At 42.3% G+C, this 26,199-nt stretch overlaps 2 protein-coding genes across 3 annotated transcripts in view; both read right to left on the bottom strand.

The window, feature by feature from the left end:
* Positions 1–2,629: 2,629 nt before the first annotated feature.
* Positions 2,630–26,199, bottom strand: part of FAM83E (family with sequence similarity 83 member E) — a 43,404-nt gene continuing 19,834 nt past the window's right edge. For both annotated transcript variants that reach the window (XM_020798763.3, XM_072976771.2), the window contains exons 5-6: positions 14,773–15,388; positions 2,630–5,010 (exon numbers count right to left, since the gene is read on the bottom strand). In XM_020798763.3, the coding sequence (XP_020654422.3) occupies positions 4,771–5,010; positions 14,773–15,388 (856 nt within the window). In that variant the 3' untranslated portion in view covers positions 2,630–4,770. The remainder of the gene's footprint in view (positions 5,011–14,772; positions 15,389–26,199) is intronic.
* Positions 21,034–23,060, bottom strand: SPACA4 (sperm acrosome associated 4). The gene has a single exon (XM_073002977.2). It carries the CDS (start codon positions 22,448–22,450, stop codon positions 22,049–22,051), a length of 402 nt encoding a protein of 133 aa, XP_072859078.1. The 5' UTR covers positions 22,451–23,060; the 3' UTR covers positions 21,034–22,048.

Raw genomic sequence — 26,199 nt, forward strand, 5'->3', positions numbered from 1 at the left:
AGCTGAATTCCCAGATGTGACTTCGCAGGTAATGAATTTGCATATTTATTGCTATGTAGTCGCAACCTAAGATTCAGTGTTTGAAAGTTACCATTTGGACTGCAACTCCTGCTTGCTATGCTATCTAGGTATAACCCGCAAAGTAATTTTTACAAGAACAGTTTCAATCTGCCATCTGAACTAGTGTATTCCACAACATCCTGCCCTGTGAAAAAATGAGTGTTCAGATTCAAACAGTGTTGAGTACCCATGAACTAGGTTTAAGGAAAAGTTTATAAAGCAATGGGAGAGTACATGCTTTGCACCCTGAAAAAATCTCAGGTTTGGTTGCTGGGAGGTTCCAGTTAAAAAGAACTGGAGGTAGTAAGGGATGGAAATTCCAGAACATGCATAGGAACATAAAATGTCTTATGTTGAATCATCCCCTTGGTGCCTGCAAGAGATGTACCAATTATTGGTATGAAACTATTGTTCCCAGAATTCCCCAGGCAGCATATCCTAGCTGATAGCTGTCAATCACTTTCTAGTGTTTCAGGCAAGCTTCCCTCCTAGTCTTTCCTTGTATATCTCTTGTATTGCCTGGCAGTCTCCTGTTCAAGTACTGAATTACCTTCTGAAATCAGGTGTGTTTTAGTGGCTCTAGAAACCACGGAGAGCCATTACTGGTCAGAAACAATACTAAAGGGGATTGTAGTTCAGTGGGCAGATCAGAGGCTTGCACACAGAATATTTCAAGTTTTAATCCTTAGCATCTCCATTAAAAAATAAATAAAATTTCAGACAGCATATGAAGTAAAAGGATGATGCCAGAGAACTACTGTTAATAATAATAAATCTTCCTGGATTAAAAGGACCAAAGGTCCAACGAGGTATAAAGCAGATTCCTATTGTCTTCACCATTGGTCTAAACCTCCATAATCCTTCTGTTAGCATGGACACATAAAGTAACTTTTCTGAACTCAGGATATAAGGCAACCTCCCATTCTTGGAAACTTGCCTTTACGGCCCTTAGAGATCTAAACATCTGTTCCCAGCCTCCTTCCCTTTTATAGCTGCTGGCAAAAACGTCCCGCTGATTCTGTCCTGTCCGTGAGCAGATGTAGCAAAGAGGGAGCCATGGCATTGCAAGAACCCAGGAAGGTTTGCTTAGCAATTCAAAGATCCTGCTGGTTGCGCAAGAAACTGGCTTTTGCCCTTAGGGGGTCAGAAGAATCTTGACTGTGCTGGTTTTAACCCAAACAACACCTGTGAAAGGGGAGCCTGTTGGGTTCTGCCCTGTTAATTTGAGTTGACATTGCAGTGGAAATGGGTGCCCTCAGGGATCCAGCCTCTAGAGGGCGCAAAGTCCATATTTTTGGGTCTCCCATTTCACCAGCGTTGCCCCCCCCCCATGCACCAAGGATTTATTGGGTATGTTAATAACCCTTTTGCCTGATGTTAATAGCTAATGGAGAAAAAGTATTAAAGAGCTTTGAATATGGTTCTCAGTCCTGGAGCATGCTAAAACATTTTGTTTGAGTGAAGGAAGGAAGATGCCTTGAACTCAGGAAGCCTATGAAAAACAAAATATACTTAGTGCCATCTTAAAGACTAATCCTTTATACTAATTAGTAAGGGTCACTTAGTATCTGTCCTGCGTCTCTCTTCTGGGACTACAGGGCAATCATTAAATAGTTCAGATATCTCTCCTTGATGTTGGTATTGGTGTTAGCCTGTAAGTGGACACTTTTGATACTTGTGCAATTGTAATCCAAGGTGGAGTAGCACGTGTAGCAGCCGGGTGACTAGGTGTTTCATTTTGCTCAGTGATAGGTATCCTCTGAATGCTGTGGAGATTATTTCCATAGAAGAGAGCTTCTGGAATTCTGTATTGAAGAAATAACTGAAGTGGCCACCTTAGTTGTCAAGATACAACACCCTACATTCTTGGAGTCTAGATTGTAATCATTTGAAGGAAGGCAGGAAGGCAGGCAGGCAGGCAGGCAAGCAGGAAGGCAGGAAGGAAGGGACGGGACAGGAAGGGAAGGGGAGGAAGGAGGGAGGGAGAGGAGGGAGGGAGGGAGGGAAGGAAGGAAGGAAGGAAGGAGAAATGGATGGATGGGTTCTATATTGAAGAAATAACTGGAGTGGCCACCTTAGTTGTCAAGATACAACACCCTACATTCTTGGAGTCTAGATTGTAATCATTTAAAGAAAGATGGATAGACAGATGGATAGATAGATAGATAGATAGATGTCTTAGTCTGTTGCTGCAAAAAAAAAAAACCAACAAAGAATCCTATGGTACTGTTGAGATTAATGTGTTTTATTAGATTTTTGTAAACTAGAGCTCACTCCTAATGTATCTGTATGGGTTGCAGAAAGGTACCACAGGTTTTTTATAGATTCTGATCAGTGTCTGATTGTCTTTACAGACATTCTACTGGGCCATTTCTGATGCTGGGGGTTTACTAGCACAATATGAGAATTAAGCCCTGAGAGACATAACCAGTGAGAAAAAGTAAATCAGGATCTCTGACTTATTTGCTGTGAGTTAGCGAGGTGTTCTGACTTTCAAATGCTGACTTGTCATTGAAAACATTAAGGGTTCCCTCTCAATTTTGCTTCTTACATAAAGAAAACATAGGGCTGGGCTGGGGAACCAGTTGCCCTCTAGGTGTTGTTAGACTCCAGTTCTCATCATCCTCAGCCAACATGGCCATTGATATGAATAATGGGAGCTGTAGTCCAACAGCTTCCAGAGGCCCATGGATTCCCCTCTTTTTTTGTCTACATATAAATGTTAATAGTGCAAATTTCATGTAAAGTTTTTTTTTTAAAGGCATATTTCATTATCTCCAAAAGAAATTCCTATATTCCCAAATGCTGTAGTTCAACAAATATCTATGGGAAAGAACTCCAAGCTCAGTTCTGGTACAGAAAGAAATTCTTGAGCTGGGCATATATTGCAAAGCATCTAGTTGCTTATTTAATTTTAAAGTGCCCTCTTTGTTCCTTGCCACTGTTTTGCACTTAATTGGACTTTAAGATTCTTTTAGGAAGAAGGACAAGCAGCCTGAAGTCTGTTCATCCTTCTTGTTAAAGCAAGAGGATAATTTGCACTTTTTGGAATTTTCCCTTCTCTGCAAGTGAGCAGCAGACATCCTCAGTCTTGCTCCTAGCAACTGTAATTCCATCTCTTTTATTCATACTAAAAAATTGTTGCACAATGCAATGGTGCATAGTCTTGTTCGACAAGGAGCCTCTGTCAGACACCTGTACCCACTCACTTAGGACATTGGAACAGCAGGAACACTGGAGTTCTTGAACAGATTCTAATGGTCACCGGTAGACCTACCGCCCATGTAACCATCTGGCTTTCTTATGCTCCCTTTCTGTGGTGGCCTAAATTAAAACATGTTATGAATCCCTTTCAAGCTCCTTGTCTCCATTCGATTCAAAGGAATCGGTACTGAGCCATATTTTTAAAAGCCCCTCTAAAAACTAGGGTTTGTTGAATAACCTTGTACTAGCAACAACTTAAATGTTACAAAGTATTAAGCAGGGTTTTGAATTATCCAGGACTCTTCGTCAGATTGAATATCAGAGTACAAGGGTGAGTTAGAGGAATATGTGAAAGGCTGGATGTTGCAGTTGGCCTTGGCCTGAAGATGGAGAATGTAGACTAATTGTAAGGCTAAGCATGGGCAGGGATTCTGGGCAAAAAAATTGCCAAGAAGTTCTGGAGAACTCAAGAGTTTCCTCACTGTTTTGCAGAGCTTGGGAAAATTACCTCTTTGAGACAATAACTTACTTAGAATCCCCTAGCCAGCATGATTATTTGTCATATTGGCTGGAGGATTCTGGGACCTGTAGTTTAGAAAGGTAACTTTTGCAAGCTCGGGGTTTTGTTTTCCTTGTTTGTTCTGATATTTGAGTTGGTCCTAATAAATAAAGGTATTGCCCAACTCTAGATTCCATGATGGATCTCTCATCCTCAATTAAAGTCAGTATGTTTTTTCCATGCTTTTCATCTACTCTGGTGTATGCACATGACCACACCTTTGAGTATTTCTTTTTCCTCTCTAAACCCCTCTCTTCAGAAGCTCACTGTAAATCTTTTGACCTCTTAAATGTCAAAGCATTTTCTTTAGGCTGTCTTGGTTCATAATTTCAAATACTTTATTTTGAACATGGATATAACAATCAGATAGATAATCCAGTAAAGACAGCACATGCAACCTTTTGTCCCATTCACAAGAGTTTGGTATGAATGGCATCCATTTCACCCATATTGATTGGGGGCGGCAGGGGGTTAAGAAGGCATCCAATTTTTCTGCCGACATAACTTTTTGTATTGGTTCTCAGTGCTTCAGCTGCTGTCAGCTGATGAGTTTGAGTTTCCAACCTGCTGCTTCTCTCCAGTTCAGCCTATACCAATCAACATTGGCCTAGTGTAGTTGCGTTAGTAGACATTTGTGTGGCTTCCCTCATTTGCTGACGCAACATAATCTCAGTAAAATAGATTTGTCACAATGTAAACTGGGAATAGTTCAGGACTGCAATTGGCAGTTCACTGGGGGAAAAGTCATTAGGTAGAAAACTCTCCCAGTTTAGAGCAGAATACATTAAAAGCCTCAGGCGTGTAATCATTCCTTAGTTTCTCCTGCAGTTTGAATAATCTGATTTCTTTCTGTAAACCACTGGGCTTGAAGGAAACCTCCCACTTTGTTCCAGGTTTCTCCCCCTCTTCGGAGTATTTTTCCTTCCTTCTGGACATTCGGAACAATTTCAGAACCGGAGCTGATGTCCATGTTGGTGCTTTCCTGGGTGCCCCCAAGCCCGCGGGAGACCCATGCCTTGTGGATTATAATATAGCTGTCCTTGTAGTCTTCCTAAAGGTGAATAGTTAGGGGAAGGGGTCATACGTCCATGTGCCAGGTAAACAGGCATCCTTGGTTCTTCTTGGGCATGGCCAGCTCCTCGCTGTTTCATAAGTTCCTTTGCTGGTGTGTCCTGGTAGCCCCACTTCTGTGGACAGATTAAAAAAACCAGCACAAATGAGTGTGCTCCTTTATGTACATACACATAAAGAACAACCACCTCTGGTTGCATTGTCATCAAGAGAAGCTAGGTTTTTTTGGGGTTGGGATAATGTTATATCAACTTATTAAAACCAGTAATAATAATAAGAGAAAAAGGCTTGAAAAGCAGCTAAATCCAGAATTTCCTGTTATATATTTGTACCTGTTGTGAGTGGAATTGAATAGGGTTGCTGGGTCACATGTATGCTATTCCCTATAATTTCCAGAGCAAAGCCTGAGACCCGGGGAAGGGCAGATTCTTGTAATGGCGCAGCAGCGACTGCAAAATGTGTGTGTGTGTGTGTGTGTGTGTGTGTGTGTGTGAGAGAGAGAGAGAGAGAGAGAGAGAGAGAGAGAGAGAGAGAGAAAGGGAGGGGGGAGGGAGAGAACGTGGCGCTCCTGGTGTGAAATGAGTTGCAGCAGCAACTCCAAAACACACACAATAATAGAAAGCACTTGGTTGCTTCTCAGCATGACTAAATGACATGCTCTGAAGCCATGAGAATAAATCCCAAAATCTAGGATTATTAGGTTGGCAAGAACCCACTCCCTAAGACTTCAGATCTGAAGCATGAGCTCTGAAGAAAGGGCCTCAAAACCTACATTTCAGTGCCAAAGCTTGACTCCCGGGCAAGCCTAGAAGACAGGAAGTTAGAGAAATTTTAAACACAGAAAGTGCTGTACTGAAAAATGACTATTACATTATAAACTCTGAGCATTCAACAGCCAATAACCACTTATTCACAATCTAATTGTCACTATCAGTACTTTCTGCAGTTAAAGTCCCTCTAACCTGTTTCTAGTCCAACCCCCGGTGATGAGCCGTGTATATATGAGTGTGAGAGAAAAGAGAGAGAATTTGGATAATACGTCATTGTCATGCCTTTTACATCAATGGCCTACAGACACTTGTACAATATTATATTTGTTAGTAAAGATGTCATAGGGCTCCTTATCTTTTGCTGCAACAGTCTGAAGTGGCACTCCCTCTGGAAATGGGAACAAATTACGTTTGTGAAAAGAGGGGAGGAGTGGGGGGGGTGAGTGAGAAGAGAAGCAAAGGAGTGTGAAATTCAAGCCGAGAAGCTGCCTCCAAGGAAGGAAAACAGAAGCAGGCCTAATTTTTTTCCCCTCTGTGCTCTAACAGCTGCCATCTCAGGCACTGAAGGACAGGAAAAGCCACACCTATCGAGTTGCTGCCTGCCACACAGGTGGTAACTCTGTCTGATAAGCAGAAGGGATAGTACAGGCCCGGGACTCAATGCCCATTCTGCCCAGTATGGGTGCAGCCTTTATCAATATTGACCAAAGGTGCTGACTAGGCTGTTAGCCCAAGGTGGAGGGAAAGACGGGAACATTTTTCCCAACCTCCCTAATTTGGCAGAAAATTCCAGAGCCATTGGTGAGGCAAGCCCAATATATGTCTGAACCCTCTGCTGTTAGGCCTGTCCTCTGCCCTGCTGTTGCCAGTGGTAACCATTCAACCTATGATAACACAAGCATAGTGGAAGCAAGGCTTGGGTACCACTGGTGGGCCTGTTCACTGCAACATGAGTTTTTCTGCACCCCATCAAGTATGAGTCACTGTGTTCTCCAATAATTAAATGACATTTGTGCAGTGTACATGCCCAGTGGGTTAGACATCGTCCTTTGGGTTAGGTCTTGCCTACTTTCAGTGGTGCCCAGTGCTGCCTCCTGAAGCAGCTATACCCCACCTTCTCTGACCATTAATGACTGTGACCAGCAGAGAGTGATGTAGCAATCCACATGCAAAAGAAGATGGAACCGGCATAGATATGGGGAGAGGGTGGTGCTGTAGGTGTTATTCAACTATAACTCCCATTAGCCCAAGCCGGCATGAATGGAATTGTAGTCTTGCAATATCTGGAAGTTCACAGGTTCCTTACCACCTGGGCTAACAGTTGGCACAAAGGAAAACTAAGGTTGCCATTTTTTTTAAAAAGGCTTCTTAGGCAGGTCACTCTCAATAAGCCTCAAGGCCCTTCTTAATCCTGCAGTATGGGAATTATAATATTTACTAACTGTATAGAATTGTTGCTGTAATTATGAGAAAGTAATAAATGTAAATAACTGAAAATGCTGCCTTGAGACTACTAATTTCCACCTCAAGGTCAATGGTAGAATTTCTGAGTAACTCTGGTGAAGTCATAGATGCTTACAACTCTGTGGAGATCCTGGCTTGCATCTAACAAATAGCATCATAGAATCATAGAGTTGGAAGGGGCAGGGGTAGGAAAAGCTGGAGACCAGCAACAGCATTCCACTCCATTCCTTCTAAGCCTCCTGCCCATTTGACTCTCTTACGGGAAGATCTACAGTATATCACAGAAGCGAGTACACCCCCTCGCAGTTCATAAATATTTTAGTATATCTTTTCATGTGACAACACTGAAGAAATGATGCTTGGCTACAATGTAAAGCAGTGACTATACAGCTTGTATAACAGTGTAAATATGCTGTCCCCTTAAAATAAAGCAACACACAGCCATTAATGTCTAAACCACTGGCAACAAAAGTGAGTACACCCCTAAGTGACAATGTCCAAATTGGGCACAAAATTGTCTATGTTTTGTGTGGCCACCATTATTTTCTAGCAGTGTCTTAACCCTCTTGGGCATAGAGTTCACCAGAGCTTCACAGGTTGCCACTGGAGTCCTCTTCCACTCCTCCATGACGACATCACAGAGCTGGTGGATGTTAGAGATCTTGCGCACCTCCACCTTCAATTTCAGGATGCCCCAGAGATGCTCAATAGAGTTTAGGTCTGGAGACATGCATGGCCAGTCCATCACCTTTACCCTCAGCTTCCTTAGCAAGGCAGTGTTTGCTTTCGAGGTGTGTTTGGGGTCGTTATTATGTTGGAATACTGCCCTGCGGCCCAGTCTCTGAAGGGAGGGGATCATGCTCTGCTTCAGTATGTCACAGTACATGTTGGCATTCATGCTTCCCTTATTGAATCGTAGCTCCCCAGTGACAGCAGCACTTATGCAGCCCCAGACCATGACACTCCCACCACCATGCTTGTCTGTAGGCACAACACACTTGTCTTTGTACTCTTCACCTGGTTGCCACAACATACGCTTGACACCATGTGAACCAAATAAGTTTATCTTGGTCTCATCGGACCACAGGACATGGTTCCAGAAATCCATGTCCTTAGTCTGCTTGTCTGCAGCAAACTGTATGCGGGCTTTCTTGTCCATCATCTTTAGAAGTGGCTTCCTTCTGGGACAACAGCCCTGGAGACCAATTTGATGCAGTGTGCGGCGTATGGTCTGAACACTGACAGGCTGACACCCCCACCCCTTCAATCTCTGCAGCAATGCTGGCAACACTCATACGTCTATTACCCAAAGCCAACCTCTGGATATGATGCTGAGCACAGGCACTCAACTTCTTTGGTTGACCATGGCGGGGCCTGTTCTGAGTGGAACCTGTCAAACCGCTGTATGTTCTTGGCCACTGTGCTGCAGCTCAGTTTCAGGGTTTTGCCAATCTTCTTATAGCCTAGCCCTAGGCCATCTTTATGTAGAGCAACAATTTGTTTTTTCAGATCCTCAGGTAGTTCATTATCATGAGGTGCCATGTGGAACTTCCAGTGACCAGTGTGTGAGAGTGAGAGCGATAACACCTGCTTCCCCCTCACACCTGAGACTTGTGACATTAATGAGTCTCATGACACCAGGGAGGGAGAACAGCTACTTGGGCCCAATTTGGACATTGTCACTTAGCGTTGTGCTCACTTTTGTTGCCAGTGTTTTAGATATTAATGGCTGTGTGCTGCGTTATTTTGAGGGGACAGCACATTTATGCTATTATGCAAGCTGTATACTCACTGCTTTACATTGTAGCCAAGCATCATTTCTTCAGTGTTGTCACATGAAAAGATATACTAACATATTTATGAAATGTGAGGGGGTGTACTCACTTATGTGATATACTATATATGTGCCACACAGCCATTCTTATAATGCCTAAATTAGCTCACTGGCTTCAGGTATAGTGTAAAACCCTATCTTATTTCTGCTTTTAAAATAAGATCCAACTATCATGCAAATCAGCATTTGAAACACAGAATGGTGCAGTCTTGCTCTTTGCCTCAGGCAGCAAACTACTTTGGGCGGTGCTTGTAGAACCAGCCACCTTTTGTTGTTAAACAGTTGGGCCAGTATCCTCCTTAGTATTTACTCGCAAGCTGCACTTCAGTTGCAGAAGGTGTCACGATAATATTTGTTATTTATGATGAGATGCTGCTCATATGTGACCATATATGCAGTTAGCACCTGATCACATCACTGTGGCAGCTTCCACTGTTGATGTTTAGTGTGTCAGTAAATATGGAATGGGATACTGACCTTGGGACTCAGGCTGCAATCAGGCAGCTACAAAGGCACATGCTGATTGCACCAGAAAGGGTTGTTTTAACAGGAGTGGCTTTCCCTAAAGTGACCCTTCCATCTGCCAGAGAATCATCTCTAGCCCAGCTCCAAAAAGTAGAATCCAAATGAGTCCAGTTTGGGTATGGATTGGAGTCCAGTTGGAATGCATTTTCCTGTGCATCATGTGATCACCAAGAAATAGATCACAACGGACTGCTCCACAAGTAGGCCAAATTGTCATTTATTTCCCTGTGTCATCACAGCCTCAGAAATCCTTGCTGATCTATCGTAGATTAGTGACAGATTTACAGCAGCTTCAGTTCTATCATCCAGTCCAGTTCTACCTTTTCCTCACTTCTCATTAAGAATCTTTCATTCATATTTGGCTCCTTATACACATTAAGATCAATATTTAATCTGTGCTTTAACTGAGGAGGCAGGGATATAGTTCCCACAAAAAAAAAAAAAAACAGAAACACTGATAACTCATAATCAGGGTTGGTTTCTGTAGCAACTGGAATGTCTAGGAAATAGTGAATATTGGTGTGTGCGACATGTGCATTTTGCAACAAAACTTTTTTCTGCATGTCCAGAAAGCAGAGGATAAACATTGCTACGGCCCCACCATATGGTCCAGCTAAAATCACTGCTCTTTTCAGAGTGTGGGCTTACTTAAATGTTTAATTTGACCTCCTGTGCAAACCAGGACTGAAGAATATTGAAATTTTGGGTTCCCATGGAAACATAATTACAACAGAAATGCTGATTCCCAAAGAGCAACAGGGAATACATTGAGAACCCAAAGTGTTTGCCTTAACGGTAAGACAAAACACATTTGATTTTCCACCACAAGCCTCAAAGGGACTGGGCGTATGTATAAAAGGGAAGCAATGGTGCCAGTTTTAGTTGTTGGAGTGGCAGGCTCAGCACAAACTGGCAGAGCTAGGTGTGACACAGCTGAGGGCAACTGTGACTATTCATATGCACCCGCTGTCCCTCCCGAGCACAAAAACACAGAGGAAGGGAGGCAAGCATTCATACACACTAGGAACAGAGTAAAGTTGGGTGGTGCCCTAACCCTCTGCCTCTGATGAGGCAGGCAGGAGTGGATTGATTGATCGTAGCCTGATGGTAGCCCCATTTTCCCTAGATAGGAGGGCAGGAGAGATGGAAAGATAGCACTAAGTGAAGGTACTGAGATCTTACGACAGACATGAACAGAATAGAAAAATTGTCTGGGCAAATAGATGACGAGGAGACAGAAGCAGTTAGGAGAAGACTATTTAACATTTTCTTTTAAGTCATTTTTCTCTTCGTTGATCTTATTTTTGGTCCTAAGAGTACAGCTGGCAGATATCAGAAAGCAAAGCCTGGCCGAGAGGTGCTTAATAGAATTTACAAGTGGAGGAGGGTTAGTTTCTCCTCCTATCTTTTCCTTGTCTTTACCAGCTGCCTCTCTGTTTGTTATACAGTACAGTATTTGGCATAAGCTTTCTTGGACTGTAACCTGTTTCCTCAGATGTCCATGGAAGCTTCTAACAGATCAAATATGTGAGTCTTTTAAGGTACTAAAAGACTCTTTGTTGTTTTTGTTGCAGCACGCTAACACAACTATCCCCCTGTCTAGCATTATACAAGAAACATGTTGAGATAATAGCAATCTTGCATGCACCAGTACTGTGTGTCAGTGGGAGGAGCTCTTAACAACCAAAGGATATTGTTCTCTGTGTCTAACCTATTGTTGAAGTTCTTTTTCCCCACTTAAGGCAAGCACACAACTCCTCTTCCTGTTTGTTAGCTTTGTTTCCTTTGTTTTTACTCTCTCCCTCCTTTCCTGACTTCCAGTCACGTAGGAGACATGGAAGATGTCTCTTCCATGTAGTGGAGACTCTTTCTTTCTTTCTTTCTTTCTTTCTTTCTTTCTTTCTTTCTTTCTTTCTTTCTTTCTTTCTGAGTGTTGCACAATTTAAAATTATGGACAAAGATGAAATATAGATAAAAATCAAAACAAATTAAAATGTTAAAATAATTAGACTATTTTTTTACCAAAAGTAGGCTACTTCAATAGCATTATCTCAGCCATTTACTAGATCTTCTTTTGTACATATGCAAAGCCGTACATTGCATGCACATAAATGCTGCATTGACTGAATTTCTCCACAGTTACAGAAAAATTGATTAATATTTGATCTTACTATTTCATTTAAAAGTCTATTAAGTCACTTTCCACAGGTACAGCTTAGCCTTTTCTGACTTAATATTTAGGGCTTGAGATGTGTGCAGAAAACATTTCTACAATTTTAGCTATCACCTAGGAGGTTGATGTCCATGAACTGGATGGGTTTGGTGCTGTATTATTACCTTATTTCATTTAATATTTGCTAGCACCTTTTGACATAATTCTGAAGGGGCAGTGCCAGCCAAATACGGTAATAGACTTTTTCAATGGAGGTAGATTTCAGTCAATCAGTAGTAACCTTGCATGAGTCGTTAAGAGCTATATCCACTTGTTTGCATTTACACCACACAACACTAGCATATTCTGCTGTAGAGTCGCAAAGATACAACGCTGTTCTTGTTTATGGCTGTGCATCCCTGTCTGAGCCAACCAGTTGCCTAAGTATTTTATTTCTGGTGGTAACTTTCCATTTGGTGTTTAGACAATGTTTCTTGTAGGTCAAGGATTGATCCAGAGTGACACCAAATACTTTGGGATAGGGCAATGTTTCAAAATCCTGCTTTCCCAGCTAACTTGGAGATTCCTCTCTGCTTCTCTGTTCTTTAAGTGGAAGGCACACACCTGTGTTTTTAAAGGGTTTGGTTTCAGCTGGTTGTCTTTGTAATACTGTATAAAGAAAGATCTTCTAAGTCAGAGGTTAGCTGGTGGTCAATGGACTCAAAGGTTTCCTCCTAGAGCTTAAACTATCAAGGCAAGGTCATCAGCATAGATAAAACTCCTAGTGTATAGGAACATCCGTGGATCATTTGTGTAATTGTTAAAAAATAATGGTGCCAGGATATAACATGTGATTTCTATCCTTTGATTTCTCCATCAACTGTGCCCATGGTTTTGAAGTACAATGGCAAACATTTCTGTTAGTCCATGATCTTTACTAAGGAGGTAGAGCTTTTTGAGCAGTGACTGACTGTAGCTATAGACAGCAACTGTAAGTAACAAAACCTTTTTTTCTACTTTAAAATGCTTCCCAAATGATTTTTTACATATAAAGTGCTAGTCACTGCAAAAAGGGATGGGCTACTGAGATTTATACTACTCTCTCACACTTTCTTCGTGTAGTCGTTTGTACTTGCTACTCTGTAAACTTTAAAAAGAATTAATAAAATTCTTGAATAAAACATGGACTTAGGGAAGCTGGGACATAGCATCTCTATCATATGGCACACTTTCCCTGCAGGGTCAACAGGGCCATGCCTCAGTTCTGAAAAGAGCTTTGAAAGATGCTGGACAGTAAAGCACATACAGAAAAAAGAAGTTTAGCATTGTAAAAATAGACCACCTAGAAAAAAGAGAAATCTGCATTCCCTGGAAATAAATTCCCCTGAAGTGGACTTAGATTGTGGTCACCCCTTTTTTTTCTTGTGGTTGTATTGCATTGGGTTTTGTTCTAGTTTGGGATTCCTCCCTTGTCGAAAGACATACAGTGGTGCCTCGCATAGCGAGGTTAATCCGTTCCGGATTAACCTTTGCTATAGCGAAACATCGCTAAACGAAATAAAAAAAGCCATAGAAACGCATTGAACTTCGTTCAATGCGTTCCTATGGCTTGAAAACTCACCGTTCAGCGATGTTTCTTCATAGCGCCGCCATTTTCGCGCCCTCGTTAAGCGAGGGCAGGGCGCGAAAATGCGGCGCGGACCTTCCGGCGGCCATTTTGGAACCGCCGATCAGCTGTTCTCCCCGGCTTCGTTATGCGAAGATCGCTAAGCGAATCGCTTAGCGATCTTCGCAAAGCGAAAAAACCCCATAGGGGCCATCGCTGAGCGAATGCTCCAGCGATGGCCCAGAGTGTCTCGTTAAGCGATTTCATCGCTCAGCGAGGCACTCGTTAAGCGAGGCACCACTGGTCTTAAGCCTCTCAACTAGGGGTTCAAACTACAGTATTACTTTAAAAGCTAATGTATTAGTCTTGCTTTGGAGAGAAGCAATCATTTTGCCATTACTTACTGGCTTTAAAAGGATCTCATTACCTTACGTCTTAACAATGTATTACTTTCTATGTATGTTTAAAGAAAATTGATTAAAAATACATATAAAGTACTTAAATCACAGCTCCAGAAGTATTTTTTTAATTATTAAGTACAGTTGCAAATGCTTCAGCTTTAGCCATGGGATGCAAAATTTGGAGTCCATTCTCCAGGTCTGAGACTTTGGACCTGAAATTGCAGGCGATGGGATGCTGCCAGCTGGGCAACATTTCATTTAGGGGACATTCTCATGGTTTTGGGACATGCTATTTCAACATGCTCGGAAGCATATTTGCCATTTCCATTATCCTGCAAACAGCTGTTTCAATTCACATTGGCCTTTAAATTCCCCATAAGGTCACCACATTGCCTGCCTGCTATACAGTACAACCCTTTTGCAATTGCTATTTAAAAAATCTGCCTCTGAAGTCTCAGGCTCTTGTCTCAAAATCTCAGGGAAAGGGATACTGTTGACCTGGCAACCCTAGTAATGAGCAAATGTTACTCCAGAAAACAGGAAAAAAGGACACCACTGACATTAAGAAAATTAAAAGAAGTTGTCAAAGGCCATCATTAGTCAAAAAACAAACAAAATAAAGTATTTGAGTAACAACTAATTCAACTAACCCATATTACAATTAGACCCTTCCAATCTTTTTTCTTGACCCGAGTTTCCTTGTAGAGGTATTGTGAGGATGAAGTGGGGGGGGGGGGAAGGGAGCCATGTATGCTCATTGGAAGAAATGTAGAATATATAAGTAATGGACAAATCAACCCCTCAGGGATGACTGATCTCCAGAGGTCCATGTGCCCGTCCCTGGACTTTGGACAGCCATGCCTGCTCTTGCAAAAAATGGTGGGGGACTGACCATCTTCTCCTTAGTGGCTCAGAAAAGTCTTTTTTTTTTAATTAGTGGGTAGAGAGCAGGGTACTTGTAGACTCAAAAAACACTGCAGAATTGATGTCTTGCCCCCCAAGAGGGCAAAGAGAACTTTTTTTGAGCCAAAACCATTTAAAAAATTGGGGACTGCGTTTTGGACCCTGGGAGCTGCATATTGCCCGCCCCCAAATAAATAAATAATTTGGGTGATGATGCTCTCACCTTAGCTTCTTCAGCTGAATCTATCCCGTTCCGTCCCCACCCTGTTGCGCTGGAACCAGACATCTGACTGAAGCGGCTGAGATCCCACAGGGACTTACTAGCCCGAGCCCCAGTAGTTTTGGCCACTGAGAGACGAGTCCGCTGTACATTCTTGAGGATGTCACTTAGAGCACTGTGCCCACCTTCTGGGGAGGCCTGTGTGCCCCCTCTAGAAAGGTTCACACCACGCCATGCCGTAAGCCGGTTTCGGATTGACACCTCCGGAGGAGGGGCAGGGAGCATAGAATCTTCAGCCGTAGCTGGTGAAGCCAATACAAGTTCCCACTCACCAGCCCGGCTCTTGGCTACAGGCTGAGGAGCCACAGAACGACGGTCAGCAATCCGGTTGGACAACTGCACTCCCTCCAAGACACTGACATATGGGGTTGCATCAGGTCCATTGATGCTCGGGAGTGGGTTTGTAGAAGGAAGCTGGGGTCTTAAGGGCATCTCCAGGGGTGGTAAGGGATAGGAGGCAGCATATAAGGTTCGGAATTCCCGGTCAAACGCTTCCGTCACCTCTCCAGTGAGCCGAGTGACCAATTGGCGGTTCAAGCGGGCATCAGTCCATGTGAAGCTATTGAGAAGAGAATGTTCAAAGCATGGAAATGTAACTTTAAATATAGACCCAAGAATCTCTAAATCAGTACAGTCACTGGGCCATGCTGTGGGAGCTGTAGCCGAACACCTCTGGATGGGTGCCAGTTGGGGAACATTCGTTTACAGAACTTGTGGTCCATCCCACCTTTAAGGAACCGAAGGCCACATTCAAGGAATTTCTCACTGTATCCTTATGACATATTTATGAGGTAGTTTAATTTGAGAAGCAAACCCTTGAGCTTTACATGGGGAATTTTTCTGACATATCATATACGTCATCATCTAGCCACTGCTACACAACGCTGGCTTTGCTGTACCAAACCCACTGCCATAGAATGTTATAACAAGCAATGTGAAAAGAGGAAGAGAGATCTGGGGGGAAAGATGACTCAAGGCAGGATGAGATATTAATAAAATTATGTGTTCTGTGGACAAAGTGGATAGCAATTTTTTCTCCCTTCCTTGGTAATATCAGAACTCTCTGTGAAATGGTTGAGCATTAGAAAATTCAGGACAGACCAATATAACCCACAATTAATTTATTGGACTAGGTGTTGCAGGATGTGGTCATGGCTTTTACTTTAGAATCTAAGACTAAGGTAAATTGCTAAAAGTTTCTGAATCCCAGAATCCTACAGCCACAGTAGGTTGTTTAGAGGATTCTAGAAGCTGGAGTCAGAAAAAAAATAATAACTTCTTCAAACTCTAGACAAATACATGGAGGAAAGAATTTGATCAGTGATTATTAGTCCCAATAGCTCAACAGAGAGCCCTCGTGTTCAGTAGCAGTTTGCTTCACAATGCTATTTGCTGAGGGCTCTTTGTTGTTATCCTGGGTCTGATTTGCCACTGTGGGAAACTGGACATGAAGTTTCACAGACCTTTTGTCTGACCTGTCAGGACTTGCCTTCCATTCTTAGAAAGGATTGGTCAAACCAGCCATTCCAAGTCACTGTTTATCCACCACATTCTTAACCTGTCTATGCAACTGGGACTCTACACTTTTTTAAAATAAATGTGATCCCCTTCCCACCCCTACTTAGATATCTTGTGTGTCTTCAAAAGGCAAGTTTATGTTCATTTGTGTACTGAAGCAATTAAAAATTCCACACACACCCCTTGTTCTTTCTGAAGCACTAGCCCTGAGTGGTTGGATTCGAGAGAATTTGCTGTGAATGACAGCAACCTGCTCATAATGCAATGAAACAGCTAGTACAATTCATAGAATTTCAGAGTTTGAAGTGACCATGAAGCATCAGTGGTGCAGTATGCCAGCTAATTCACCTCTAACAGCAGCCAACCAGCCTCAAGACTGTCTGCTCAGTTCTTCTACAGCTTGTACTATTAGGATGTTTCGCCTAAAGTTTAGTTAAAATCTGCTTCCCTTGACTCCCTCCAATAATTCTAGTCTTGCCTTCTGGAGCAAGAAAGGACAAGCCTGCTCCATCTTCTAGTGCTTAAAGTATCTGAATTCAGCTGTTGCGCCACACCTTAATTTTTTGTTCTCCAGGCTAAGCATACCCATCTCTTTCAACCCCCTCTCCCACTATATTTAGCTTGATTTCACAGATTGAGAGAAATCCACTTTGACATGGGTACTATTTTGTCAGGCAGGGAGGGCTGTAATGGGCTTTTTTCCAGTCACTGTGCCATTTACCTCCCTTAATTAGTTGTTGCTCTCTGACAAGCCACAAAAGTTACTTTTTTTTTACTGCAACCCTCAGAAGCCAGCTGTAGTGGGGTCTGGGGATTGTAGTTGAAAAAAAGTAATATTTCTAAGGAATTAACTACATGTGGGGGACCAGTTTGCTTTTGAAGTTTTTCAACCCAGGTCCCCTATTGATTTCTGGAGGTGAAATTGCTAAGCTGTCCAAACCAATTATTGTGTTGCAAGCATCCACGGGGGCAGACACAGAAAGCTATGAAAAAGAGCCATCTTTGTTGAGATCATTAATTTCCACTGGGACCCCTTCCTTTTGCACTCTTTTATTTACTCCCCTCCCCAGTGATATAGCACTTATCTAGTACAGTGCTACCTTTGGCAAGCACAATAATTTAAGAAAGAAAGAGGGAGAAAGGAAAATTGTTTGAAGGATGGGAGAGAACATCCATCCCCTCAATTGAGGGGAGCAGCTGTAATAGTGTGCCCACTGACACTCCTAGAACTACTCTGTTGCATTGAATTAGGTGATCACACACCAGAAAGTGGAGAAAAGGGATGCCAACTGTTTTGGAGCCAAATGGACCACCTGCTGGCTGAATAAAAAGAATGAAAAATACCAATGTTCCCTGCACTTAGCTTTATGTCATGTAGTCACCAGTTTTTCCACCGATTTTATCTGTGCCAAGTCTGACACAAATTGTGGGTAAACAGCCAGTGTAGTCACCCCTTAAGCTCTATAAACCATGGCTTGCAATCATTTACTAAACAAGCATCAGACACCATGGCTTGATATGCAAGTGACAAACCATAATTACAGCCAGTGATGTGCATTCAGAACCAGGAGTGCTGAGCAAAACAAAAACAAAAGCAGATGAGTAGCTATAAAATAATGCAGGGCCATTTAGATGCTGAAGCCATGAGGTAGGTTCTCATTCCTCCTTATAGGAAACCATGATGTAGTGTAACATCTCAAATTCACTTCTCTCTCAGAGGCAAATTACATGGCACACAAGTTCAGAACCTGGCAGCCATTTTGAAAGGTACTGTATAAGCAGCATTTGGAGGAGGTGAGCAAGAGCATACAAGTGCTAGGGGAGGAGAAGAGGAACTTAATATTTCCTTTCCCTGTTTTCCTATTCCAAATCTCACTTCAAGTGGAATTCTCCCTGCTAGGAAGATAATACAGTACTATGTAATCGCTGCCTACATCTTTGCTCTTAACTGTCCGCTTTAGAAGCAGACTCTTTCCCCTTCTGAAATGGCTGCTAGGCTACAGTTACAAGTGCCTGATCCCGTGCACAGAAGCTGATCAGACTGGCAATTAAATCTACTGCATACTTTGCCACGACATCATACTGAGGTACTGCTTTCTGAGCACTACTCAGGCTCTTCACAGAGGTGATTATAACATAACTGGCTTATTAAACAAGATTTATATACAATTCAGGGGTTTAAACACAGGATAGTGGGAGGGGGGTTTCTCCCACTACTCCTTCTTTTGATAGGAGCTGGCCCTAAACATGATGTTGCCTGAGACAGAGGACAAGGAAGCAGCTCTCACGCCACCTTCAGCTGATTCCCTCCCTATAGACAAGCAGGGTAGGTAAATCTTCTTTCAGTCCTGGAAAGAAGATAGCATCTGCTTGAGGGTACAAGTGAAGTTTTAGGGAGCACAGAGCGGGTTATGTAATACACACAACTATCTGTTCTGTGCAGCTCCACATCTGGTGACTTGCCTTATTTTGCCTAATAAATAGTAGGGCCAGTTTCAGTTCTTGAACAAGGCAGGGGCAGCCTGATTTCTAACTTGTACTTTGAAGAGACAGTATGCAAATGATAGTATGGAACTTGACACATGGCTTATCTCACATAAGATTTTAAAAAGTTAGCAAAATGACTAGGAATTACTTGTTGCCCTTCTGCAAAAGCTGTGCAAAAGCTGTGGTGGTGATTTTTCACACCTGGATTGCACCTTTCAGTAGAAAGTGTGGTTCAATAAATGATCAAATATGTCTGGAGAGAAATGTTTTTTTACAAGAAATTGAAATGTGTGTTGGAGACCTTAAAAGATGAAAGCCATTAACGCCTTAAACCAGTGGTTCTTAACCTTTTTGAAAGAAACGGCCCCTTGAGCCATTGAGAAAGTTATCATCGCCCCCCTCCCCACGGTGATGATATCTTATTTATTTATTTATTTATTTATTTATTTATTTATTTATTTATTTATTTATTTATGGCACTTAAATCCAATGACACCTGAAAACAAAATTCAATTCCAAGAAAATGAAATGCCCCAAAAAAGTAACATTTAATGATTTATTTACAAGCGAATTTTAAGATGCAAAAAGAAATATAAAAAAGGGCATAAAAACAAACTGCAATGCAGGAACTAAAACTTTCAAGACAAAAACTCTGAAACTAAATTAAGATTGGAGGAAAATATATATTCATGCACACTGTAAAAAGGCTGTAGCCATCTTCACAGGTTTGGCTTGCTCCAGCGCCCCCCTACCGCCCCCCTTCTGCTCCAGCGCCCCCACACCGCCCCTTTTCGTTCTACTGCCCCCCTGAAAAATGAATTCGCCCCCTGGGGGGCATTATCGCCCACGTTAAGAACCACTGCCTTAAACAATTATGGTGGCTCCATGAAATAGTTTTACTTGGCGACATTTTGCTTCCAGAATTTCCTGGGGCTAGCAAGATTAAATAAAGCTGGCTGAATAGCTCAGTGAGTTAGGTATCTGCCTATGGCTGACCTGGGCAAAGTGCAGCCCGAGGGCCACATACAGCCCGTGAGCCGCTCTTGTCCGGCCCGTAGACAGTTTTGAACATCAAAACCATTTGTAGCTTTTTGTCTAAAGTTGACCAGTTGCTTATCTTTAACATACCGCAAAAAACCTCTTTAGTATTTGTGAAGATTAACAAGTTTAAAATAAAAACAATCATAACATCATTGTTTCATTTTATTTTTAAATAAAGTTGGTTTGGCCCCCAAACACAGTTCAAATTTTTTACATGCCCCCCCATAGAAATTAATTACCCACCCTGGCCTATGGAGTCAGAGATTGAGATTTTGATTCTCCACTGTGCCCTCAGGGAGAAAAGCTAGCCTGTATGGCCTTCAGCAAGTTGTACAGTCCCAGGATACCACTGGGATAAACTATTTCTGAGTACCCCTGGGATAAACCATTTCTAGAAAATCTTAGAAGGGGGTCACCATAAGTCAGGATTGACTTAACCACACATGATTACAGTATTTTTATTAGCAAAGTTAATGTGTTGCAACAAACACAATCAAGGTACTTGAGGAAGTGGACTTGTCCACAAAATTTTTTTTTAATTGAATTACTTTAAATTAAAATATACCAGCTAATCTTTAAGGTGCCACAACATTTTTGTCTTATTTTTTATTTCAGTTTTGTTTTTTTCCTGATATGCTAGCACAGACTAACACAGCTACCTCTTTTAAAAGTGCCTCAAGGCACCTTAAAGACGAACCAGTTTTATTTGGCCTGAGGTTTTGGAGACTATAGCTTTAATCTGATGAAGTAGGCTACAGCCCTTGAAAGCTTTTTCCAAATAAAATTTCTTCGTCTTTTAAGATGTCACAAGACTCTATTGGTTTTCTTCAAGAATAATCAATAGAGTCTTCCTTCTTTCAGCCTGGGTTAATATAGGTGCTTCAAAATTGCCTCAGTGCAAAGCCCTGTATTCAAATGTTTCATTTTTTAAATTGCCAAATTAGATTACCTATAACCCAGAGCCCAATTTCACTGTGGAAGGATCCTTGCCTACACTCTGGAGAATTATTGCCATTCAGACTGCATAATTCCAGGCTGTAAAGACAAAGAGGTACTGTAGTTATATTCCCTTGTTTCAGTGGTGGGGAACTTCAGGCCCTAAAGCCAAATCTAGCTCTCTGAGGTCCATCCTCACCTCTAGGCTTCATTGGATGGCCATCCTCCCTTCCCCATTGTTAGTGGTTTTCCAACTTTTGTATATGAGTTTCCCTCCACCTCTTTCAAACAGTGGGAACTAACCTTCTCTCAAGATTTGTATTATCTCCTGAGTCATAGTCCAACACTCTATCCACCACACCACACTGGTTCTTCTGAGATTTACTTACTAGCAATAAAAGGTTTAACCTGGTGTACTGGCATTTTTGGACCTAGCCATTTGCCTTTGGCTGTACAGTGCCTGCCACTGGAATGTGGGCCCCAAGCACTTGTGCAAAATTGAATTAATCCTTCAAGCTAATAAAAGCTTTGGCACCCTTGTCTTCCCATCTGCTCAAGATCAGCATTACAGACAATTTGTTTCCTGAGGTTCTGCTTTGTCCAGCTTCCTAAACCCATATTTCCATGGAAGTGCAGGCTTTTCTTATCCTAGTGAGCTACATATAACACTTAATCAGCCCCTCGCCAACTTCAGGCTCGGTATGAAAAGATTCAAACTAACATTTGAAGCTTGATAAGCATTCATGCTCAGCTGGTAGGAAAGGGGAGAAATGCTCCGGCCAAACCCTGGAAAGCAGAGTGTTTAGGATTTTTGATGGCTCTTATGATTCACTGCCATCTAAAAGCAACAAGGAGAAACTGTGCCTGAACTTGGGAGACAGAAGAGGTGGCATCGTTCCACCCAGCAATCTGCTGCAATCACCACACACAGGGAACAAATTGTGATGTCTTAATGGACTCAGAAAACTGAGCCACAACCATCGGATCTACATGTTCTAGATGAATTGTTCTGGGAACTAGACTACTCCTGGGGCCTGTTTTTGGTGGCATCCTGAAAGTTTACCTATCAAAATATTCTTATTATTATATTTGAACTGGAATATGGAAGCCACGCTGTATATATGAATTTATACTGAGTGCCACTTCTGGAGTGGAACACGCCACTGTACCAGAAGCTCAAGAATTCAATTAAAAAAAAAACAACCAAAGAGTTTATTGTTGATGCCATTTTTAAAAATCAAATGAGTCCCAGCAAGACGATGATGATGCCTAGCTGTGTTAGGATGGAAGGGGCAGTCAGGGGCAGAGCTGCATTACACAGGTCTCCCTTGCAGCACTTGGTCACCAAGCTGTAGGTGACCCCCATGTAGGACACAGACTGCTCCTTGCCACAGTCGACGTCACGGGTGCAGCCTTTGTTCTGGATCATCGACACCCCCAAGGCAGCTCCTTCCCCGACAAAGCAGTCTTCATATTCTCCACAAACCATCTGGGTAGCAGGGCACCTGGTTGAGGCAGTGATTTCACAAAAAAAGCACACCTTGGAAAAGACAGAGGGTAGCACGCAGGTCAAAAGGCATATGAAGCCCAGACTCCAGGTGCCCATCATCTTGTGGTAGAAAATGTGGCTGTTACCCATGGTGATCGTTGTCGTTCCTTTTTAAGGTCACAGAGGAGTAAAATGGAAATGTTGAGTTTGGTGACCTCTCAGCTAGCCAATTTTATTTCTTTATTTTAAATTTTGGGTGATTGTATCTTCTCCAATTCTCTAAAAGTTTTGCCTGGAAGTTTGTGGATTCAGAGAGTTCGGAATTAGATCAGTCTTGTTTTTCCAAGTCCAGGTCGCAACTAAAATCAATAGCCTTGGAGTCCTGGTGCCACAGGGAAAAACATCTGGATGTTCTAATCTTCAGACCATCAGTTTTTCAACACTTTGGATCTGGGGCTTCAAACAGAGTTCTTAATTGGAGGAACTTGCGTTCCCTGTAACACATGGGTTTTCCAGTAACAGCATTCAATCTTCTCTAATAATACAAAACAAGGTTCCTGCCATTTGCTAGTCCATTTTTTTCTCTCCAAGACAGAGAAACCTCAGAGGATACTCGTCTCTAGAAGCAAGCCGGCATGTCAGCGTGATCTGTGCCTCCCAAAGGGCCACGTTTTCAGAGGCAAATTACCAAAAAAAAATAAAAATAAAAAATAAAAAATTAGATTTTCATTTCTTCTGCTCACAAATGAAGAGGTTTAGAAATGTATGTCCAGCTGTGGAAATACAGAATGCCCAGGAGCATCAGAACAAATCTTGCAAATGACCTACCAGGATGTAAGCAGAACGTAGAGACAGACTGGTTTTTTTTTTTTCTGCTGCACTAATGCAAAAGCTGATTGATTTGGTCCTCAGAATTCCAAAACAGGATCCAGCTTTTGTTCCTGGGTTTCTTTGCCTCCTATACATGTGATACATATAAGTAGTCTCCTGCTATGCAACTCTATCACGCTGAAGTAATAGAATGAGTCTCTTGCAATGACCTAGAAGAATTTGGTGACTGTTTAAGCAGTGACATCACAATGGAAGTCAAAGGCTCATTGGCAGATTCTATTGAGGGCTTCCGATCTGAACCTCTTGAAGTTAGAGGGCGACATCATTTTTGTGATGTCACGGAAGGAAGAATTTAGAACAATAGTATGGTATAATTGCCTTATATAAAAACTTCAAGTATGAAATGGATGCTGTCAGACAGGCATTTACTGTGCTGCTGGACAAGTTGGTTCACTCCTTTTTCTGGCAATCATAGAACATAATTGCTGGAGTGAACCAAACTGTCCCTAGAGTATTGCTGCCTTTATTTTTTTTGCTCCCTGTCAGGGGCTTCTATGTTTTTGGCATGGGTAGGATCACTTCATTTTGATTTGTTTCCAACAAATGCAAAGAAGTGTCCCTTTGTGCCTCCATGGAAGTGCAGAAGTGAAAACAAATTTTTGACTCTGTTAGGGCAGCATCGATGTGCTGCATCACTTATGAAAAAAAAATTTAAAATATAAAACTTCCTCCTGAAGTGAGAGGAAACAGGAGGGACAGTGAGAGGCATTTCCCCCCTTTTCTTTCTCGTCTTAAATTCCAGTTGAGAACCTGCCCAGAGCCGAATCCACAATGGAGGAATGAACGTTCACAGGATCACACTGCATGCTATTCCAGATCTTGACCTGACCTCTAGTGACCTTATTTAGCCTGATCCAGCCCACTACAATTTCCACATATAGATTAGTACTAAAAAGAATTATTAGCAACTGGAAAGAAGTATATAGTCTAGCTTCTTAGGATCAGTTAATGGTTTCTGTGGCTTGAAGCAGAGTAACATGTGAAGGAAACTAGGGAACAAGCCAGAGCCAATTCAAACCCTCAGTAAGTTTCCACAGCTGAGTGAAAATTAGAACAGATGTCACCTGAACCCCAGTTTGCCACTCTATCCATTAAACCACACTGGGTAACTCCAGTGTTGTTGCCACTTCCATAAATTAGTAATTAAAGCCTGTAAGTCCTGAACCAATGAGCAAGGAATTCTGTCAAGTCAAAATGCCAAACCCTTCCACTGCCGAAATCCCGTTTAATCTCAGCAGCATCCCTATCCAAAACTTCACAGATTTCCCCTGCTAGCAAGCTAAAATTAAGCCTGAAAAGCTGCATGAAATGAAAACGACAGTTGCTCTGAAACAAACAATAAAATCATAGGATAAACTAATTGGGAGAAGGAGACTAGATCTGCAGCAGGCATTTTATTATCCCAAGACTCATATTACTCCCCATTATGAGAAACAGCATGATTCAAAGACAAAAAAAAAATCCAGTCTCAGGGATGAAGATTCTGTTCTTTGTTACACATAGCAGTTCTTTTACACATCTAGCAAGCGTATGACAAGCAGAAATGGAACACAGTCACTATCTCCCTGCCCTGCGCAGTATCGCTGCCTGTCATGCAGCTTGTTCAAGGCACAGACACACTGCGACTACAAAAGGTGGTGACTAGTCTTTCGCTAAACCTGGCAGTCTTAACTGTCAGTAATCACTGACAGGGAGGGAGGGCAAATTTGGGAGCTGAGTAACTGTGTAGCCTGGAAACAGAAGAAGACAGAATAACTTTGGGAGGAAAAACAGAGGGAAGAAATATGCCGTGCCTGTTCCAGGATGTGGAGGCACATTTTGGCAAACCCCAGTGGGTTCCCTTCATATAGAAGATGAGCAAATGGAATCCGTCTCTCCCGTGTAAAATTTCTGCCCTGTTTTGGATGGCCCGTACAAAGCTAGAAGGGAGCTGCTGTTGGCATGGTGAAACTGAAGTGGCTGATGTTCAGCTTCTGATGCTTGGATTTATTATATACGTACTATCCAACTGCACGTGCATGATGCCTTACAAAATTAGATCCCTGCCCCCAATGTGTCTACAATCTAAAACACAGAGTAGGAAGAAACTAGGATAGGGAGGGGTGGAATCAATAGTGGTTACACATGTTTAAAGTTCATTTAGCAGAAGAATGAAGAAAGTCTGCTGCCTGAATCCTGCCTTTGTCCAGTGATGGCCATGAAGAAATGGGGCCTTCCAGATATTCAATTATGACTCCCATAATCCCTGAGCATTGATTATATGGACTGTACCTGAGAAGATTCGGAGCCCAACAAGCTGTGATGGGCTAGAGCTCCTTTGCCCTTGCTTTAAAAGGTCTTGCTGTTCTATGCCGTCACTAGTTTGTGCGTTTATGTAGCCCACTCCCGTCATGCTGACTATGAAGCCAGTTGCTTCACGCTGCTGTGTGGCAAGGCCAGTCTTAGGAATTAGATTCAAGTTCAATTTAAGAGGATAAGCGCAAGTCTAAGCTGAAGGGAAGAATTTCAAGGAGGGATTCTAGCTTTGACTTCAGCCAAGTTGAATATGCAAGGATTAGTAACTGATTATCATATTTATCTCCCTGAATTTAGAAGCTTCGCATGCTGATTTCAAACAGGTTTAAATGTAGAAGAACAGGGTAAGGCTTTATTCCGCCAACACATAGCTCAAATAACTGGCAGCCCCAGAAGGCAACCCCTCTTTGTGGCCTCTGAGAATAGAATAAATGCCCAACTTTTTCACTTTCTGGCACAAGCCCTGCTTGCATCCATACCTGTGGTATATTGGAGCAATCAAGGCTTTGGTCCACTAGTTTCCGGTGTACACAAGCTAGAGGATGCTATTATACTAGTGCCCTGTTGTAAGCTTCCCTTAGACATTTGGTGGTGGTGGGCACAGGGCAAGACATTTTGCTGCTTGAGTTAAAAGGCAGGAGGAGTTAAAAGACAGTGTGTGCTCCCCTCCCAAAAATTTCACGTATAAAAGCAAAGAGGCCTGGCAGTTGAGC

This window comes from Pogona vitticeps, chromosome 6, assembly GCF_051106095.1.
Source record: "Pogona vitticeps strain Pit_001003342236 chromosome 6, PviZW2.1, whole genome shotgun sequence".
NCBI lineage: Eukaryota > Metazoa > Chordata > Lepidosauria > Squamata > Agamidae > Pogona > Pogona vitticeps.

What these genes read in the sequence shown, in the direction of transcription:
- SPACA4 (XM_073002977.2), bottom strand. Translation starts at nt 22,450, where the DNA reads ATGGGTAACAGCCACATTTTCTACCACAAGATGATGGGCACCTGGAGT.